The sequence below is a fragment of the Phocoena phocoena genome, chromosome 10, assembly GCF_963924675.1.
Source record: "Phocoena phocoena chromosome 10, mPhoPho1.1, whole genome shotgun sequence".
In the NCBI taxonomy this organism is placed as follows: domain Eukaryota; kingdom Metazoa; phylum Chordata; class Mammalia; order Artiodactyla; family Phocoenidae; genus Phocoena; species Phocoena phocoena.
In genome coordinates, this window is record NC_089228.1 from 77,565,634 (window position 1) to 77,585,015 (window position 19,382).

The window sequence follows — 19,382 nt, forward strand, 5'->3', positions numbered from 1 at the left end:
AACTGACCTAGAAAAAGAAACACAGTGAATATGTATTTATAAGACAGCAGCAAAATAGGAGCTTTTGGTGAAAAGGGAAAAGAGAAAGAAAGGGTATATCAGTATGATTTCATCTCTTCTCCTCTGCTGCCCCCTCCACCTGATATTTTATAACTCTGGTCCCTCTTTTCCACAACTGCTATCATTGTTCTAGTTCTAGTCCTCTCCCTCAAGAGACTCTTGGTTTTACTGACCAGTCTTACCCCCTCTCATCCACTCCACACACTGACACCAATGAAAATATGATCATGTATCACAGTTCTCGTAAAATTTTTCAAAGGCTCTGCATCATGTAGAGGATCGAGCGTTGCCTCCTAACTAACTTTTTCATTCAAAAGGTTTTTATTTAACACCTACTTTATGACAGGCAGTGTTGGACGCTGAAGAAAAAAGTGGTGAACGAAACAGATATTCAAGGCCCCCATGACCTGATCCCTGCTTATCTCTCAGAATCACCTCTGCCTTTGACCTCTACACATTTTGCGTTCTAGAGATACTGGATTACCTACAGTTCCCTGCATACGTCAAAGTTCCGGGACATGCTCTTGCTCTTCCATCGACCTAGATACTCTTCTTTGGCTAAAGCATCACCTCCAGTACGCGGGCCTTTCTATGTGACAGGCACTCCTTAAGGACTTTATGTAGAGAAGCAATTTTAATCCTCGTAACACCACCAAGAAATAGGTACTAATATTATCCCCATTTTACAGATGAGGAAGCTGAGGCACGGAAGAGCTAGCATTTAAACCTAGGAAGCATTTAACTAATATACGCACAGCCTGTCCCTGAAACTACAAGCTCAACTAAATGGCCTCTTCAGTAATCCATACCACAGAGCTCTGTTTCCCTCTTTATACATCTATCATCTCCCACACTACAATATATTAGAATGTTGTTTTTTTTATGTTCATATAAACTATTTCTTTATATACGTTTTATGTTTATACAAAACACACATATACAAAATTTCATATACTGTATATATTCTCCTCTATTCTATGAAGTGATCCAATATCAGAGCTGTATATTCCTGATAATTAGCAGAGTCTTTTTCATCATTTCAGGTAACTAAGTCCGATTTCATCATTTTACAGATGTAGAAATTAAAGTCCAGAGAAATACAGAAATAAAGTGGCTTGATCAAAATTCCACACAGAAAAGCAGTAACTGTTCACCTGAGTTACTAAATCCTTGTCAGAGTCATATAGTCTCAATATGTAGAGCCTAGTATTTTAAAAGATTTTGAGTTGCAAATTTTATCAATATATTCATCATGCCATGTAGTAGATAAGGCAATAGCAAAGTGAGCCTAAAATTCTATTTTCCATACTATTTCTTACCTATCAATTTAGTGGAGCTTAAAAGAAAATAAGAATACCCAACATTTGTTAGGGAGTTGTGAAACAAAAAGACAATCCACCGGTGGGAGTATTAACTGATTTAACTATTTCCAAAAGCAAAGTGGCAATACGCACAAAAGGTCTCTGAAATGATTATGCCATTCCACTGAGGGCCATCAGTCCTGGGAAAGTTACTAGATAAAAATACATGTTCCCTATAGTTTTACTTGTAGTAAAGAAAACTTAGAAACATCATCAATGTCTAACAATGAAGAAATAAGTGAATTACAGTATAAACAAATTATAGAATTTTATATAGCTATTAAAATATGTTTAGGACTTCAGCAAAACTAATCTTTGACGTCAGAAGTCAGAAGAGTGGTTACGTATGGTGACTACGAGAGAAAGGGAGCAAGAAAGGAGCTTTGGGGTGATGGTCTTGATCTGAATTCCTATTATACAGATGTGTTCAGTTTGTGGAAATGCCTCAAATTTTACAATTATGATATGTGCACTTATCTGTAAGTATATTATACATAAGTTAAAATTTAAAATATGTTATGCACGGTTTCTTAAAAAAGGAGATAGGCTCAAAAAGTATTAAGTGAAAGATAAAAAACTGTAAATGCAATGTGTTCAACTAGTTAAAAAAGTGCATAGAACAAAGTCGAAACAGAAATACAACAAAAACAATTCCTATTTTCTTTTAACTACAATGATTTTTATTCTATTAAATCCATGGGGTCCTTATCATCCAAGTTCTTGTGAGCCATAAACTACAGGTACCAGCTTAAAAGGTGGGTGAGAAAAATAAGTAATTTATAACTGAACCATTAGGGTAGTAATGACATAAAAAGTAATCTGAAAACTGCCTGAGACTAGATTGCAGACAGATAATATCAAACTCATTTCACACAAAATACAGGTAGGGCTTTTCTAAACCTGGATAAATGATAGGAAAGAGCCTTATACTATATAAGCGACTTCCTAAAATTGCATGGCAAATTGGTAACGGTTGGAAATAGACATCACTTTTAGATAAGAACACAACTTCTGCTGACGGCAACAGGATTTCTGCATTCTTCTCATATCCATCAAGAGAGGCTTCAGCATCCAAAGAAGCAACATGCAAAGCAAATATAATAAGTTACTGATGGTTAGAATGTATTAAAGAGCAATGATGAAGCAAGCCTGACCCCACACCCTCAAAAAATATGGGTAAAACACCTACATACAGCTCTGAATCAAATAACTTTCAAGTTTGTTTACATGTGGTTCCGCACTAATACTTCAAGAAAAGCTAGCTTGGAGAGGACAACATATAGTATGTCAATTAAATGTACTACTAGCATAAATAAATCATTAACCATAAGAAAATATTGGGAGAAAATCATCAGATTATTCAGAGTTTCGAGCTTATGAAGGATTGCTCTTTCAAGATAAAAATGAGAACAAGTTAGTAATTTACACTTTCATGTCAACTTAGACCTGTCTTTCCCCCTCTCACCCTTACCTTCATCTGTACACAGAAAGACACTTCCACTCCCGCCACCTCTTACAAAAAACCCTCACAATCACCGCGGCCTAGACGGAAGGCAGCTGTGAAGCCAGCACATCCCTCTGAAATCTACAATCGCCCTCGGCCTAGAGAAACTTCGGGGTGCCTGGGGGGCCAAGGAAGATGGCGACATGGCCTCTGGGACATTAAAGGCACCTTCTATCCTGCAGTACCTCCGGACTCCCCCTCGCTGAAAGAGAGCGGTCAGTGGAGAATCTAAACCTAAGAAGCAAGTAGAGGAGAGTGGGATCCCTTCCCAGTCGTAAAGTAAAGAAGGAGGAAGTTAGGAGGTTGGGAGGAGGGAAAGGACCGAGGCTCAGAGGACAGGTACGGGGGGAGACAGGAGTCTGAAGAATGGAGGGATTTGAAAGGCTGACGTTCCTCAAGGTGCACGGTCTTACTCACGGGTCGGCCTATCTCGGACCGCGGATGCGGGAGAGAACGGCTGGACCTCGTCGCCCCCAGCCCTACAAGTAAAAGGTCCCCAAAGCTGGGCCTGCGACCAAGCAAACGCAAAAGCCAGCGAGACGGAACGGGGGCGTCGGCCGATATCACCCTCTTTCCAGCCAATCTCATTGAACTCTCGCGGGAGCGCTCCCGATGACGTTGGGGGCGTGGCTAGATGCCCTCCTCTCTTCACAAGCGTTTCCGGTTTCTACTGGTTCACTTCCGGGTCTCCGCGGCTGTGGAAGGTTTTGGCGCGAATTTCTCTGAACGCGGCACCTGGAAGGATTCAAGAGGCGTCTTTGGTGAGTAGTGAAAGCGCTTTCCCTGACGGTGGCTCCAGTTTGGGGATGAGTTTTGTGTCCGGCGCGTTGGTGGCAAACTCGGCGAGTCGTGTTTGAGGAGCTTGAGGTGGTTTTCAAAGAGCAGGGAGATCCGAACAGGTGTGCCCTTCGGAGCCAGCGATTGAAAAAGTGGTATTTGATTCTCAAGGAGGGAGTGAAGCCACTCATGGTTCCTCCCTCCTTTCCCCGAATCATTGTAATACTTGTTCTTCCTCCTTAACCTCTCCCGCAGTCAGTCGTGGGGCGAAGTGCAGCCTTAGTGATGAGTGCCTTTGAGCCTTAAGGAAGCTGCGTCGGCAGCGTTCGCTACCCCGAGGCCTCATTTGTCAAGAGGTAAACATTGTGTATTTGCAGTTGTGCCCATACAGAGGTCTAGCTTGGTGGCTTCCACGAGTTTCAGCACGCTGGCAGAGAAAACAAGACAACCTAGAATATTTCCCTGTTTCCTACAGAGTAAAAAATACATTCTTTACTGCAGTATATAGTCTGGCTGCAAACTACAGTTCCAGTCTTTTTTTCTGTCCATTCCTCCCGTACACGTCAAAGCCTCTCTGAATTTTTTCTGTCCCTGAACAGACCAGTTTCTTTTGAAGTGTCCTGCCAACGGGCTTTTTTTCTCTCAAATGCTTTACTTCCCTTCCTTCTGGCTAAATATTTCAAAATGTAATTCAAATATTACTTTTTTCTCTGAATTCTGTATGTGCCCCCCCAATACCCACACCAATTTGAGATATTCACTCATTTGTCTCGTAACATTTGTCGCATTGTGTATAATTGAATATACATAGGAATTGTTTTCATATGTCTCTAGCTACTACCACTAGCCTATGGTTTCCTGTGGATCCAAAACAGGCCAAACTTTACTCTTCCTTTTTGTATATGCTACAACTAGCCCAATGGTAACAGTAGATTATTTTATTTATTGAGTTCTTACTATGTCCCAAGTTCTAGGCACTTTATGTATTCTGTACAACCTTTTAGCTTTACAAAAGCCTTTGATATTGATACTTCTAGCTGTGGGGAAAGTGAGTAAATTTAGTTCCCCAAGGCTATACAGCTAGTTAAATGACAGCTGGGATTTGGAACCTGGGCAATTTGTCCTCATCCCCAGCTGGCTCTTGGCAGTGGTTCTCAACCTCGGGCAGTTTTGCACCAGCGGATATTTGATAACGTCTGGAGACAATTTTGGTTGTCACAAGTTGGAGGAGTGGGAGGGGCTCCTGGCATCTAGTGGGTAGAGATCAAGAATGTAGCTAAACATCCCACAGTGCCCAGGGCAGCCCCCATAGCAAAGAACTATCCCATGCAAAATGTTAATAGTGCCGAGGTGGAGGAACTTTCTGCAGTATGGCTAATTACCTCAAGTAGGTATCAGTGAAAACAGACCTTTTCAAACTGTCTGTGGTAAAGGATCAATTTTTTTTTAAAATTTTTAATCAGTCACAACTGATACTTTTGTAAAATACAATTTAAAAAAAACTGAATACTAGCCAAACCCATGAATGAGCCCTAATGTAAACCATAGACTTTGGGTGATAGGATGTGTCAGTGTCGGTTCAGGGACTGTGGCAAATGCACTGCTCTGGTATGGAATGTTGATAGTAGGGAAGCGGGGGGTATGCTCGAATTTTGTACTTCTTGCTGAATTTTTCTGTAAACGTAGAACTTCTCTAAAAATGAAAGTCTTTTTTTTATGAATTATTAGAAAAATTAAACAAAAAGAAAAAACAAAGCCAGTTATTTTTTGGCCAGATCTAACATACATAAAATTGTTGTCAAATTGCCATAAAAGTTTCTAAATGAATACTTTTAATGTCTGTACTTTAAAAGACTGTAACAAACAGTTTGTAAATCAAATTTGGAGTAGCACTGAATTACATGTTACTGAATAAAGAATATCAAGAAAAACGATGAACAAAACCAAGCTATAAATAAGTGCCAAATGAAAGAGACCGTAAGAGCCCACAGACTTTTAGAGAGCGTTGAGGTGGAGTAGTTAGGAAGGCTTTCAGGTGCAGGTGGCTCATGATCTGGGAGGAGGTTGGGCACAGACAGGAGAGAGCAGCTCGGGTAGAGTATGTGCACTGCTCAAAGTGTGTTCCGGAAATCCAGTCTATCTGGAGAGGGAGATGCAATTGAGGAGTAGTGGGAGAGAAGTATGGAAAGCTTGGCAGGTCTAGATTGTTAAGGACTATAAATGTTATGGTAAAGAGTTTGGATGTTATAAGGTAGGTATTACGGAAGGATTTTTCTTTTTTAATTAAAAAAAATTACCTATCTTGTTCCAAAATTTGGGATTGGAAACGACTTGGTAGGGTTGTTGCCACGCAGTGTCAACTGCAGTGTATTGGCTAGGTACATGCGCAAGGCTGGCAATCGTTGGTGTTAGCTATTGGTTGGGAGTTCAGCTGGGGCTTTTGCCTGGGTCTTTAGTTCCTCTCCGTGTTGGCCTTCCTCATAGAGTGCTAGCTGGATTTCAAGAGCAAATATTCCAAGCAAGGGGAAGTTGCAGCTGCTAGTCTCTTCATATTTGGGCCAGGAAACTGGTACAGAATCATTTCCACCATATTCTACTGCTCAAACCGCTGCACAGTCTGTAAGATTTAAGACAAGGGGACATATACTTCACCTCTCAATAACAAGAGTGAGAAGGAATTTGCACCATTTTTAGTCTCCTAAATGGAATGAGGACTAAATCTCAGCCTTCAATTGTTCTCTCACGTGGATGCTCTTCTTCAGTGAACAACTGTACTGTACATGGCAGTCCTTCCAGGAGAGGTCCACAAGCAAAACTCTCATATGGATTGCTTTTAAGTAGGGGAAGTATATGGCATGGATGTCAAGTTGAGAGAATTTGACATTTCAGGAATGCAACAGAGGAGACTGGGTGTAGAATAAGGTGCCACATTGTTCAAAAGCAGGGTAAAGTGTATTTTAGCTTCCTCTGCTTTTTGTAACTGATCTGACATGTAGTCTCCAAGTATGGTTTGTGATCTTTCAGTTAATTCTTTCTTTCCCACTATTTTTGTCTTATGGGAAAAAGAAAAGCTTGAACTTTTCCTTCTAAAATTTGAGAGAATAGATTTATCCAGAGTACCCACTTTATTGTCTGTCTCTAAATCTGCATGTATATTTAAATTGTAGTTACGTGATAAACTCTGAATTTTTAGAAAAGGAATGGTGACTGGTTTCTCTATATATCTAACTCTATATGTCTAGAAAAATATGTATATATAATGTACACACCACACATACTTGTGTGTGTGTGTATGTGGGTTTGTGTTCACATGTACTATACCAAACGTGTACATAATTTCTTAGCTATCTGCTCTTTATGATCTAATGCAGCAATATATATTTTATCCCTCTGTTTCTTTTAGCAGAAATGAGTTTAGTGATAAAGAACTATTAAATGGGGAAAGGGAATTTTTCTAAATTTTGTCGTTGACATTCTCATCCCCACTCCAGTGCCTGTTCTGTAATGTGTGAGAAGACAGAGTAATCAGTATACTTCTGTGCTTTTGTTAAAATGCACATAACCCAGTAAAAGTTAAAGCTTAACTTTTTAATTCTTAATTCCTTATGAGTGAATTTACCACATGGATTTCTACAACATAGATTCATGGTATAATCCTAAAAATTATCGTCTCCCATCTTTGACGTTAAGTTGAATGATAAATCCATTAAGCCTAAAATAAGAAGGCCTGAATGTTATGCTTTGAGTTGACACTATCTGTGACCAGAGTAAAATAACTTAGCACTATATATTTCCATTTTCTTGGATTTAAATATAGAGATAACATTATTGTATGGGGGAGTATAAAGTAAGAGGTGTAAAAGTGTTTTTATATAAGATTTTTTATTGCCATACAAATGGAAGAAATTTTTAGGAATGAAATTGAATTAGATATCTTTACTCTAATGAGAACCAATGTTATTTGTTTTAAAATATATTTAAATGTTTTAAAAACACACAATACTATCCCAAAACTTTCTTTATGATTTTTTTTACAGGCAAATTTGGAACATTTATAGGTAGTCTTTTTAACAAAATGTTTTTAATAAAACAAGTCTTTAGTGTTCTTTTCATCTTTACAGACATTTTGAAGCACTGTTATAGTTGTTCTGTTTACATCAAGATGTCTAGCAAAGCAAATCCTTCTAAGAAAAGGTCTCAACATTTAAAAAGAAATCCAAAAAGAAAAATTGATAATGAAGAAGCGGAGTTATCAGAGAAAGAGGTAATGAAATATCAAGTTTATCATTCAGGACTCTGATTAGAAGTATCTGTTCTATGTAAAGGAGTATGTGAAGACTAAAGGTCAGCTTTACTACAAATTATAGTAATTCATATTCCACATATATTGTTATATGGGAGCTGTTGCAACATGGGTTGTAAAAGTTCTCACATAAAAATTGTTTACCTCAATTTCTAAAGATATTGATCAGAGAATTCTTTAGGGAAGAAGTGCGATGGGGCATTGCTAAGGTGTTTAAATAGGAAGACTGGGAATATAGTATACAGATTCTATGGCATTCATATGTTAAAAGACAAGAGAATCTGTCAATTGATGGAGGAGATTTTTATTAACATAGAGAAAAATTAGTTTCGGAGGAATTAGCTTCTTCCTACCATAAAAGAAATAATCAACATTTTTTCTCTATTTACCCTGTATTAGACAATGCCTATATTTGTTTTTCAGGAAAAGTATATAACACTATTTCACAGGCAAGATGAGTATGATTTCTTTAAAACATTCTTTGACACCATATGAAATTCTATTATACTTTATCACCATTGTTCAGGAATTGCTTTAGTATATCCTCTGCTTGTGATAAATACACATCCTTTTTCGTTAGAAGTAGCAATATACTTTTTTTCTGTCTTGCCAGAAGGTATATGAATTCTCTCCAACGTACATGACAAATCTATTGCAATAGCAGTATCTTTTCGTCTAATGTTTAATTCTTTGTGCATGCACATGTGTTTTTCCCTCTAGGTTAGAAACACAGCGAAAAAAAATAAAAGTCATCCAAAACACCTGTCTTCTGAAGGTATTCCTTTTCTATGTCTTGTTTAACCTATCTTTCCCAAGCTATCTATATTTATGAAAAAATGCTCAGCATCTTGTTTATGAGTTCTGCATAAGCAAAAGACAGTAAAAAACAGTTACATTCTTATTTTTGCAAGAATAAGTAGTACTGGTTGGTCAGTTCTTTTGGTCAACTGAAATTTTACTTACCACCTGTAGCAAAATACTGTGTAGGGCTCTAAGTTGAAAGGAGCAAGAGAAATTCAAAGTGTACCCCAGTCTGAATTATTACTGATCTGTGATATACAGACACACCTACTGACTTCTCTTTGAGACAAATATGCTTCTGTTTTGCCACCACTATTTAGATTAGATTGGAACCACTAAGTTTGTCTGGAGTAAATTAGTTTGGAATAGTCATCTTTACTTAAACATCACTTCGGCATGGAAGAATTTTCTACCTCTCGTCACCCTAGACCAAGTTAGGTCCTCTGGTTTTATACTTCCATAGTGCACTGGACTTTTTCTTTTGTAATGCTTTGCATACCTGAAATGTAATTATTTAATCTCCCTTCTCTCCAAAACTAATCTTCATGTGAGCCAATAGTGTACCTCCTTTGTTTATTTTTAAAAATTTTTTTTGCGGTACGCGGGCCTCTCACTGTTGTGGCCTCTCCTGTTGCGGTGCACAGGCTTTGGACACGCAGGCTCAGCGGCCATGGCTCACGGGCCTAGCCGCTCCGCGGCATGTGGGATCTTCCCGGACCAGGGCACAAACCCTTGTCTCCTGCATCGGCAGGTGGACTCTCAACCACTGCGCTACCAGGGAAGCCCCTTTGTTTATTTTTTATAAGTAGAATAATATCAACAACCTAGTAGACACTGATTATCTGTTTGTGGTTTGGTTAATCTCCTTTGTTTCAGTTGCCATCCAACATTTGGCAGAAATCATTTTCTAGTCTTCTCAATGAAGCCCTTTAATTCAGGTCATTTCTGAGAATCGGACTTTTGTGTTGAATCCTAATAGTTGTAGCTTGGTTCTTTATTTAAGATTGTCTTGAGTTTGTATCCGCAACATCACTTAATAGTATTTTAGTTAACATAACAATAGCATATTCATATTCAACACCTGGCCTGTTATGGCTATGCAATAGAAAGGAAATTAAATAGTTTATACAGCTTCATAATATTGGTTCTGATAATTCCATTAGCTCTTTTAGATAAATTTATATTTGAATCACTTTTTAAGTAAAAACATACAAAGTTCTAGAAAAACCAGAGTCTCTTCTTTCACCGGTGACAGGACAAGCAAAGCATGCTAATTTAAAACAGGTAAAGATCGCAACCCACAAGAGAAAAACCTGGCAACCTCTTTCGAAGAGTAGCAGAGAACATTTGCAAACTATGATGGAATCAGTAATAATGTGAGTATGAATTTTTTTTCCATTTCACTCTCTTTATTTCTGCTTATATGTTTCCTATAGACAGTATCCTTTTAAATGTTATTATCTACTTTATGGTGATAGAGTGTTTTTCTCTTTTGCAAGAAGATTTATTTAATGTCTTTTGATGGCCTTAGCATTCAGCAAAAATGTCTTTATTAATTTCAGAAACTTGGAATTTCATCAGTGGGGTAAAATTGAAATCTTTGCTTGATCTGCAATCTACAACTTTTTCTGGTGAGGGATACTTTAGGAAGAAGTTAGCTCAAATTAACACTTTATGTGGAAGCTAACATGCCAAAAGGAATACAGAGACAGGATTCTGCCATCAGGGAGCTGAAATCTATCAGAAGAGTCAGGCCTATAAATTAATTACAACAATATAATGTGATAAAAAGAACTTAGATTATTCCTCTGCTTTAAAAGAAAACATAAAAGAAAAAGTGATTGATTCTTCCTGGCTAGTAAAAAGGGGTACTTGAAAGATATCAGAGAGAAAAAGTAAACAGATAATACTAGTTATGTTTCAAACTAATATTTATTCAATCCCTATTTTTTCTCTTCTAGAGCAATTTTGAGTAACAGTATTAGAGAAAATGAAAAAATTCAATATCATCTGAACTTCCTAAAGAAAAGGTAATACAGTTATGCAATTAAAAAATGATTGAAATATAATTGAAAGGTTAAATGATGATTTGTCAGGGATTTGCGGGGGTGACTTATTGCTAAGATTAGCCACTGTTAATAAAAGAACATTACAGGGCTTCCCTGGTGGCGCAGTGGTTAAGAATCCGCCTGCCAATGCAGGGGACACGGGTTTGAGCCCTGGTCTGGGAAGATCCCACATGCTGCGGAGCAAGTAAGCCCGTGCGCCACAACTACTGAGCCTGTGCTCTAGAGCCCACGTGCCACAACTACTGAAGCCCGCGTGCCTAGAGCCAGTGCTCCACAACAAAGGAAGCCCCTGCTCACCACAACTAGAGGAAGCTGGCGTGCAGCAATGAAGACCCAACGCAGCCAAAAATAAATAAATAAAATAAATAAATTTATTTAAAAAAAAAAAGAACATTACAGCCCTTGGGAGTATGAGGGAAGAAAAAAGAGGATGATACTATTTCAAACAAAAAAACAAAAATGATACTAATGGTACTCAAAAATAAAGTTATGTTTTTATTCTATCCGTAAGATTGCTGCAACTGTGTGAAACCCTGAAAGTCCCTCCCAAAAAGCAGCAAGATTTAACTCATGTGTCAAGTCTACTGAAAATGGAAAGGGCACAGCACAGAGCTAATGAAGAGGGTCTGGCATTATTGCAGGTATGAAGTTTGAACAGGGAGTTCTTTAGAGGGGAAGGGGGAAAAGACCAAAAAGTTTTAAAAATTGTCATGATATTCTTCAAATAAGAAATACTAGATCTTGGACCAGGTTTTTCATTAACTTTTATTTTTAACAAAGCAAAAACTTTGCCTGAACTTTGGGCCTCTAAAATTAAGACTATTTCTAATATATTTGTAATTAAGTAGCAGTCTTATTTTTTTCATCAGACTTTATCAGATTATAGGAATTCATCACTAAATGCTGTAGCATTTCAAAACACATATATTAGTTTTTCTGTCCTGTATATGCTACTTTATTGGCAAGAAGAACACAATCATCATCATTACTGTTTTTTTAATCATTATAGATAACATGTAATGAGGACCTTCTGGACCTTCTATGTTCTAGTCACTGTTCAAAGCACTTTACAGTTATAGCCCTTAATGACTTAAAGAGACCTGTGCTATATTTCACATTTTACAAGTGTGCAAAAGAGACATATTGGCATTTCTAGCTGAACCTTAGAGTGCTCACAGTTATGATGCAAACCTATTAGTCCGATTTCAGGGCAAGTGATTCTTAATCATTATTCTGTAGAAGATAGTGGGAGATAATATTAGCTGTCATGATAAACTGCAGGCTTTTAATTAGTGGATACTTGAACAATTAAGAAAAGCAGCCAAAAAAAAAAAAAAAAAGAAAATAGCCTCGGGAGCTTATTAAATAATTATTAAAACTAAAACAGATTGGACCATATATCCGTTTGCCATTTTAAAGTAGTTTGTAGATATGGTCTTTGTTAGCAACTCAACTTTGTAAAGCAATAAGTTTGTTAACCTTTGTTAGTAAATACGAGGTGGTGGTAGTTTAAGCAAGGAATGCATCCTTAACAATTTCTAATAACTCACCATTCACAAATAGGTCATTCCAGATTTTCCATATGATTGAGAATAACAATGAAAGGATTTATTTGTGAGCAACAGCTCTACATATATTCTAAATTTATAGAGTGGTATTTTTTAGTGGTTGCGTCACTTTCTTCATTGTATGCGATTGAATTTAACTTTCATCCCAATGTTACTACTTTGCAAGAGTATATTTTCAGTACTGACCCTAGCTCCCCCAGTTAATGAACAGTTAGATAACATTAATATAGGTTATTTTTTAAATTTCAGCTTTGTCTAAGATATAATTGACAAAATTGTAAGATATTTAAAGTGTACATCATCGTTATTTAATAAAACTATGCATTGTGAAAGGATTTCCCCCATCTAGTTAATTTCCCTTGTCATCTCACTTTTTTTTTTGGTAAGACAATTTAAGTTCTACTCTCTTTCAATTATATAATACAGATTTCAGTTATGTAATATCAGTTATAGTCACCATGTTTTACATTAGATCCGCAAACCTTATTCATTTTAGCTGCAAGTTTGTATCCTTTACTAACTTCTCCCTATTTCTCCCACCCGCCCCCAGCACCTGGCAACCACTTCTGTACTCTCTGATTCTATGAGTTTGACTTTTTTTAAAGGTTATTTTAAAAGGTTTTAAAGTATAATAATGGTAAATGTTATTTTAACATTTAATATTTGCATAAAGTACTAAATCAGAGATAGTAAATAGTCTTTAATCAGAGACAGTAAATGATAGTGTGATTTTTGTAACGCTGGGAGGCATCTCTCTTTTACACCTAAAACTGGATCTCCATGTGCCAAAAGCATAGACTTAAATGGAAAAAACTGTTTTTCTATACTCGCAACACTTCTGACACCAAATTTGTGGGGTTTTCATACCAAGCAATTCTCCACTTCTCTGTGGAAACCAACTGGGTGTCCTAAAATTCAATTCTAACACTAACTACCTGGAGTTAGCACAGACCTCACAGGTTAAGGGCTCAGTCCCACAGAACTGCCCCCACTTCAGATGCCAGTGCAAGGCCAAGCCTCCTGTACTTCTGACCAACCAAGTATAAATCGGGGCTTCCCATGACCTCCTCCTCCGGTTTGATAATTTGCTAGAACAGCTCACAGAACTCAGGAAAGCACTTTATTTACTATTCCAGGTTTATTATCAAGGATACAACTCAGGAACAGCCAGAGGGAAGAGATGCATAGGGCAAGGTATATGGGAAGGGGCACGGAACTCCCGTGCCTGTTCAAGCACCTCCATGTGTTCACCAACCTAGAAGCTGTCTGAATCCAGTAATTTAGAGTTTTTATGGAAGCCTCAGCATGTAGGCATATCTATTATTAACTAAATCTCCAGGCCCTCTCCCCTTCTCAGAGATCAAGGATCCAGGCTGAAAGTTCCAACCCTCTGATCACAGGATTTTGGTTGCTCAGGCAACCAGCCTCCATCCTCTATGAGTTATTCATTAGCATAAATTCAGGTATGGTTGAAAGGGGCTTATTATGAATCACCAAAAGTGCTCCTCCCACTTCAGTCATTCAGAAAATGCCAAGGATTTGGAAGCTCTGTGCCAGGAATCAGGGATGAAAATCAAAGGTATATTTCTTATAACATCACAACAGTCTAATGTTTGCTTGACAGTCAGTTACTCAGTTGAAGCACTGTTGGCATTTGGGGCATAAGAGTTCTTCATTGGCATAAGAGTCTTTGAACTAGGAGTTTGTAGGTTTTATCTGTCCAATGTGCCTTACTTAGAATGGCTTTTTCGCACTGCAGCCTAGAGTTACTGCTGGTGATGACCTTCCAAAACCTGTATCAGTTACCAGTAAGAGAAGTTGTGTTCATGCAACAAGGACACATTCATTGAACTCTCACTGCTGGTTCTAGGGAAAGGCAGTGGTGAACAAAGTCTTTTAGAGATACCGAGAAGATGGTATAGGACCTGCTGGGGCATAGTTCTTTTTGTTTGTTTTTTAATTCATTTAATTAATTAATTTTTTACTTTTGGCTGCATTGGGTCTTCGTTGCTGTGCGCCGGCTCTCTCTAGTTGCAGTGAGCGGGGGCTACTCTTCATTGCGGTGCGCGGGCTTCTCATTGTGGTGGCTTCTTTTGTTGCAGAGCATGGACTCTAGGTGTGCGGGCTTCAGTAGTTGTGGCACGCGGGCTCAGTAGTTGTGGCTCACAGGCTCTAGAGCACAGGCTCAGTAGTTGTGGCACACGGGCTTAGTTGCTCCGCGGCATGTGGGATCTTCCCAGACCAGGGCTGGAACCTGTGTCCCCTGCATTGGCAGGCAGATTCTTAACCACTGCACCACCAGGGAAGCCCTGGGGCATAGTTTTTAATCTCTCTGGATCTCACAACCAGAGTTAACATAAGAAAATATTAGAAGAAGGACAAAAAGTAACATTTCTACAGACAACAAAAGCATGCCAAAAATACGTGTTCACAAAACAGATGAATGCTAACCTAATTTCCCAAGTGAGCTGAAAGAAATTTAGAAAAAGAATAGAAGGTATGAAAAAAGTCATAAATATTAGAAATAATAAAAAATGAAGCCATGGGATTCAGGAAAGAGAGCTAAAGGAAAAAAAAACTTTTAGTAATGCAGACTAAATTAGAAGGAGCAATAAGCAAATGAACAGAACAAATAATACTTAAATAAAAGGTAAAGTAAGGAGAAAATTTTAAGACTCAAAAAGAAAGAATGACTTTTTTTTAAGGTATTGAGAAAAAGTGACAAATATAAAGGTTTGGCAAAAAAGACACAGCATGGGTATGGTATGAATACCCAAAGAAGATAACCAGAGCAATGGAACAAAATTAATTTTTTAATTATACTGAAAAATTTTAGTTCTTATTACATTAACCCTTTCCTTCATTCAGTGCTATTATTCATTCCCTTCTGTAGTGTGTTGAATGGTGGCCCACCAAAAGATATGTCTAAGTCCTAATGCCTGGAACCCATGAATGTGACCTTATTTGGTTTAATAAGTGTAGCTCACAGACCCAAAGTCTTGGGTACTCAGGGATTAGCACACTATTCCTATAAGGGCCAGGTGATAAACATTTTACTCTTTGTGAGCCATGTATGGTCTTTGTTGCATAGTCTTGTTTTGTTTTTTAACCATACTTTAGAAATGTAAAAACCATTCATAGCTCTTGGACTGATCAAAAACAGCCTATGGGCAGTTGCAGACCTCTGCAGGTACCTTTTTTAATGGTTACTAGAAGCCATAATATATTTGTTGAGGAAAATTACTGTAGTTGACGGTAAAAATTCGGCTTCCAGTATTTGGAGAATGTTGTAGATGTAAGTATCAGCCATATCGCTCCGCAGGATTTAAGAGTTATTATTATCTGTATGACTTCTGTGTGACTTCTTTACTTGTTCCCTGATCCCCAGGGGCAGTGCTATCCTTGGCTGTTGCTAGGACTAGATTTGAAAGCAGTGCAGTACTTAATACCATTTAGAAACCTGGAAGCTGGCTAACTCTATGTGTGGCCTGCAGTCTGTACACCCCTGATATCATTATACTCATTTCATTCATTTCTTATTTTCTCTTTGTTTTCCCCCATAAGATATATATATTTTTTTAGGTGGGAAACTGCCACTCATTTTCTATTACTATCTCTGCCCTAATGTTCAGCATTTCTTTCTTTTGGCAAATGAAAATAGCACTCAGATGTTCCTAAATTAAAGTTAGAGTTTCTCTGCTGTTACATACCACTTAAGGAATGCTCCTGTACCTGTTGCCATCAGTCCTTGGGCTCTGCTAGATTCACACAGGTCTTCCAGGATATCTGATGTCTGCAGTTTTGGTAAGTTTTTGAGGAAAGCTTCACATACATCTTTGTTCCATTGGTAAATCAATTTCTAGGGAGTCTGTTTTCTGAAAGAAAAATGAAAATTATCAGTTTCTTCCAGAAGTGTTTCAATATATAAGGTGTTTTTAAAATATGTATGTATATATTAATAGCTGTTTGGGTTTCATTTAATAGTATATTTAATTTAAAACATTAACTTTCTCTCTCTGATGCAGGAAGAAACAGATAAAATAGTGGAGACCGTAGAGTCAATGACTGGGGATATTCACAGCCTAAAGAACAAAGTTCATGTTCTGAGAAATGAGGTAGAAGAAGAGGAAAGGAAGGTAAAACAGGTAATTGTTTAAAAAAAAAGTATCGCTAGAATCTGGATATAATTTTTCATGATTAGATTCTACCCAGACAGCTTTTGAGTGTAATAAGAGAAGTCAGCCTTTTGAAATAATCTAGCTTTATGAAATAATCTGTAGCTTTCTTTTTCTACTTTAGATGTTTCAAATAGATAGTGAGGTACTCTCTCTTCCCGAACTTTCTCAGAAGAGTCTCAAAGCACCCATACTTCAGGTAAGTACCAATTTACCATATTAACTGCATCACCAGTTACGAATTGTATATATGTATAATCATTATACATATAAGTGTATAAGTATAATCATTCTTGTCAATAGCGGTATAGCATTCCATTGTATGGATGTGCCATAATGTAGTAATTTGTGAAGATGATGGAAATAAATAATTTTTGCTACTACAGGTAATACTAGGAACATCCTTGCGCATATATCTTTACACATTTGTGCAGTCATGGCTGTAGGACGGGTTTCTGGAAGCAAATCCCGACAGCTGCTTTTGTTTGTGCTTCTGATAATGGCGCGTGCAACTTTTCCTAAGACAGTACTGTGTCCCATTTGGGCGTACACAGCACACTGCTAACTTACCTTTGCAAAGGACTCCCACAGGTATTATAGTGTAAGTGTTTACAGTGGTAGAAAGCCTTTACGTTTCCCCAGAAAGTAACAAAATTTTCCTGTCTCAAATCTACCTAGGGTGAGAGGAATGGGAATGGGCAGAGGGAAAACAGAATACCATAGATTTAAAAGTAGAATGGCAGTGAGTTGATGATAATTGAAACTGAGTGAAGATTATATGAGGTTTATTATACCATTCTCTCTAAATAACATACATATAACATTTTTCATAATGAAAGATTAAAAACTAATTATATGGGTAAAGGTGGTCAAAAGGTACACACTTCCAGTTATTTATAAATAAGTCATGGGGATGTAATGGACAGAATGGTGACTAGAGTTAATACTGTATTGTATATTTGGAAGTTGCTAAGAGAGTAGATCTAAAAGGTCTCATCACAAGGAAGAAAAAGTTTGTAACTGTGTTTGGTGATGGATGTTAACTAGACTTACTGTGGTGATCATTTTGCAGTGTATACAAATGTCAAATCATTATGCCGTCTGCCTGAAGCTAATATAATGTTAATATCGATTATCAAAAAAATTAAATTTAAAAAATGAATTATTGTCATGCTCACAGAAAGAAATTTTGATGCTAATTCCAAACCAGAACGCTCTTCTGAAGGACTTAGATGTTCTCCATAATTCACCCCAGATGAAAAACATGTTAACTTTCATTGAAGAAGTCTATAAGAGACTGGATGCCTCTTAAAGAGTTTATTGTTTTGTTTTGTTTGTAGATTGTTCCATATGAATTTAATGTTTACGAATTTGTAAAAATGTTATTCTACGTGATATTGCCGGGGCTGAGGCTTCTTCAGGATTCTCCTAATATGCACTTTAAAATTAACCTCTATAAATCTACCATTAACCTCTATACATCTGTTGTAGGCCTTGAAAACTGTTTTTATCAATTCCCACATCTAGGAACTCACATTTATGTTGCTGTATTTCCACTTATCTGCCTTAAACCCTAAAATGAGAACAGCCACAATCTGATGGTTTATAATGGCTGAATAGAGTTCATTTATTGGTTAGTGCAGAGGAAATATGATACTGTGACTTAACATATGTAAAGTGTTTATAGTGCCTAGCACATAAACATGTAAGTGTTTGGTATCAATATTGTTTTTTAGCTGATGACTTGCATTTTCTGTCTGGTCACGTGGAACTCTAGAAGTCCCCAAATGCCTTTGCTCTTTTACATAACTCCCTAGACTTTTTGTGGCATAATTAATATCTGCCAGGTGTCTTTAACTTTAGAGGTAGCATGAACATTTTATTTCTTTGGTTAGGTTAGTGAATAGATGTTGAATATTTATTTTCTACTCTCATCAGAGCATACCTTTATTTCATAAAATTGTTAAAAACGAACCCATGTTCATTTATTCCCTTAAAATAAACACCAAACCAAAAACAAAAAAATCCCTTCTTTCTAAATCTTTTCTCATTGCGATAATAAGCATATACACATGAAGAAATTATCACTTAAATATATTAAAAATCATTTTTAACCAACCACAGTATATTGTCTGGGTTGCTTTTATCTGTTTATAAAATAAAATAACTTGTAATTTAATTACTTTTCTGTCTAACCTAGAATGTTTTGTCAGTTAATTTAGAGGGTGCTATAATTTTGTTAATGCCCTCCAGGCTGAGACCACCAGGAAGACAGCTGCAGTTAAATAAGTTGGATTTAGTGCTCACCGCAGTGAGGGAGACCACACGTCATGGGGAACCCTGGGCAGCTCAGCAAAAGCGTCAAAAAACAGATCTTAGGAAATAATGGTCAAAAAGGACCTTAATGGATCTTAAGGGAAATAAAGTCTTTGAGAAAGGAAACCTATAGTGCAGCATTTAAAGAGAACATTACAGTATATACTTTGGACTGTCTGCTACATGCCAGGCAAAGCAGCTAAAGGAAAAAGATTTCACAACATGTCTTAAAACTTAAAAACCCTTGTGTTTTTAGACTGGCAAGTAGAGCCCCAAATCACTTTTATCATTAACCATGACATTTATAATCGCTTTTGGTGGGGATGAAGGAGTTACATTAAGTCTGCTGTTTCCCTCAGAACATCTGTTTAACAGCTGATTGAAAGTCAACAGGAATTTCACCTTACCACTGTTGCTGAGGGGTAGTTCTCTACCATGCATAAACTGG

General features: G+C 37.3%; 1 protein-coding gene across 1 annotated transcript; it reads left to right on the forward strand.

Moving 5' to 3' along the window:
• Positions 1 to 7,864: 7,864 nt before the first annotated feature.
• CENPQ (centromere protein Q) lies at positions 7,865 to 17,930 on the forward strand. Its single transcript, XM_065886340.1, has 8 exons — positions 7,865 to 7,966; positions 8,726 to 8,780; positions 10,062 to 10,182; positions 10,768 to 10,836; positions 11,387 to 11,516; positions 16,469 to 16,588; positions 16,743 to 16,817; positions 17,799 to 17,930. Exons 1-8 carry the CDS (start codon positions 7,865 to 7,867, stop codon positions 17,928 to 17,930), a joined length of 804 nt encoding a protein of 267 aa, XP_065742412.1.
• The last annotated feature ends 1,452 nt before the right edge of the window (positions 17,931 to 19,382 follow it).

Coding starts and splice junctions, on each gene's coding strand:
- CENPQ (XM_065886340.1), top strand. CDS start 7,865: ATGTCTAGCAAAGCAAATCCTTCTAAGAAAAGGTCTCAACATTTAAAA. Junction 11,517..16,468: donor AGGGTCTGGCATTATTGCAG/GTATGAAGTTTG, acceptor TCTCTGATGCAG/GAAGAAACAGATAAAATAGT. Junction 16,589..16,742: donor AGGAAAGGAAGGTAAAACAG/GTAATTGTTTAA, acceptor TTTCTACTTTAG/ATGTTTCAAATAGATAGTGA.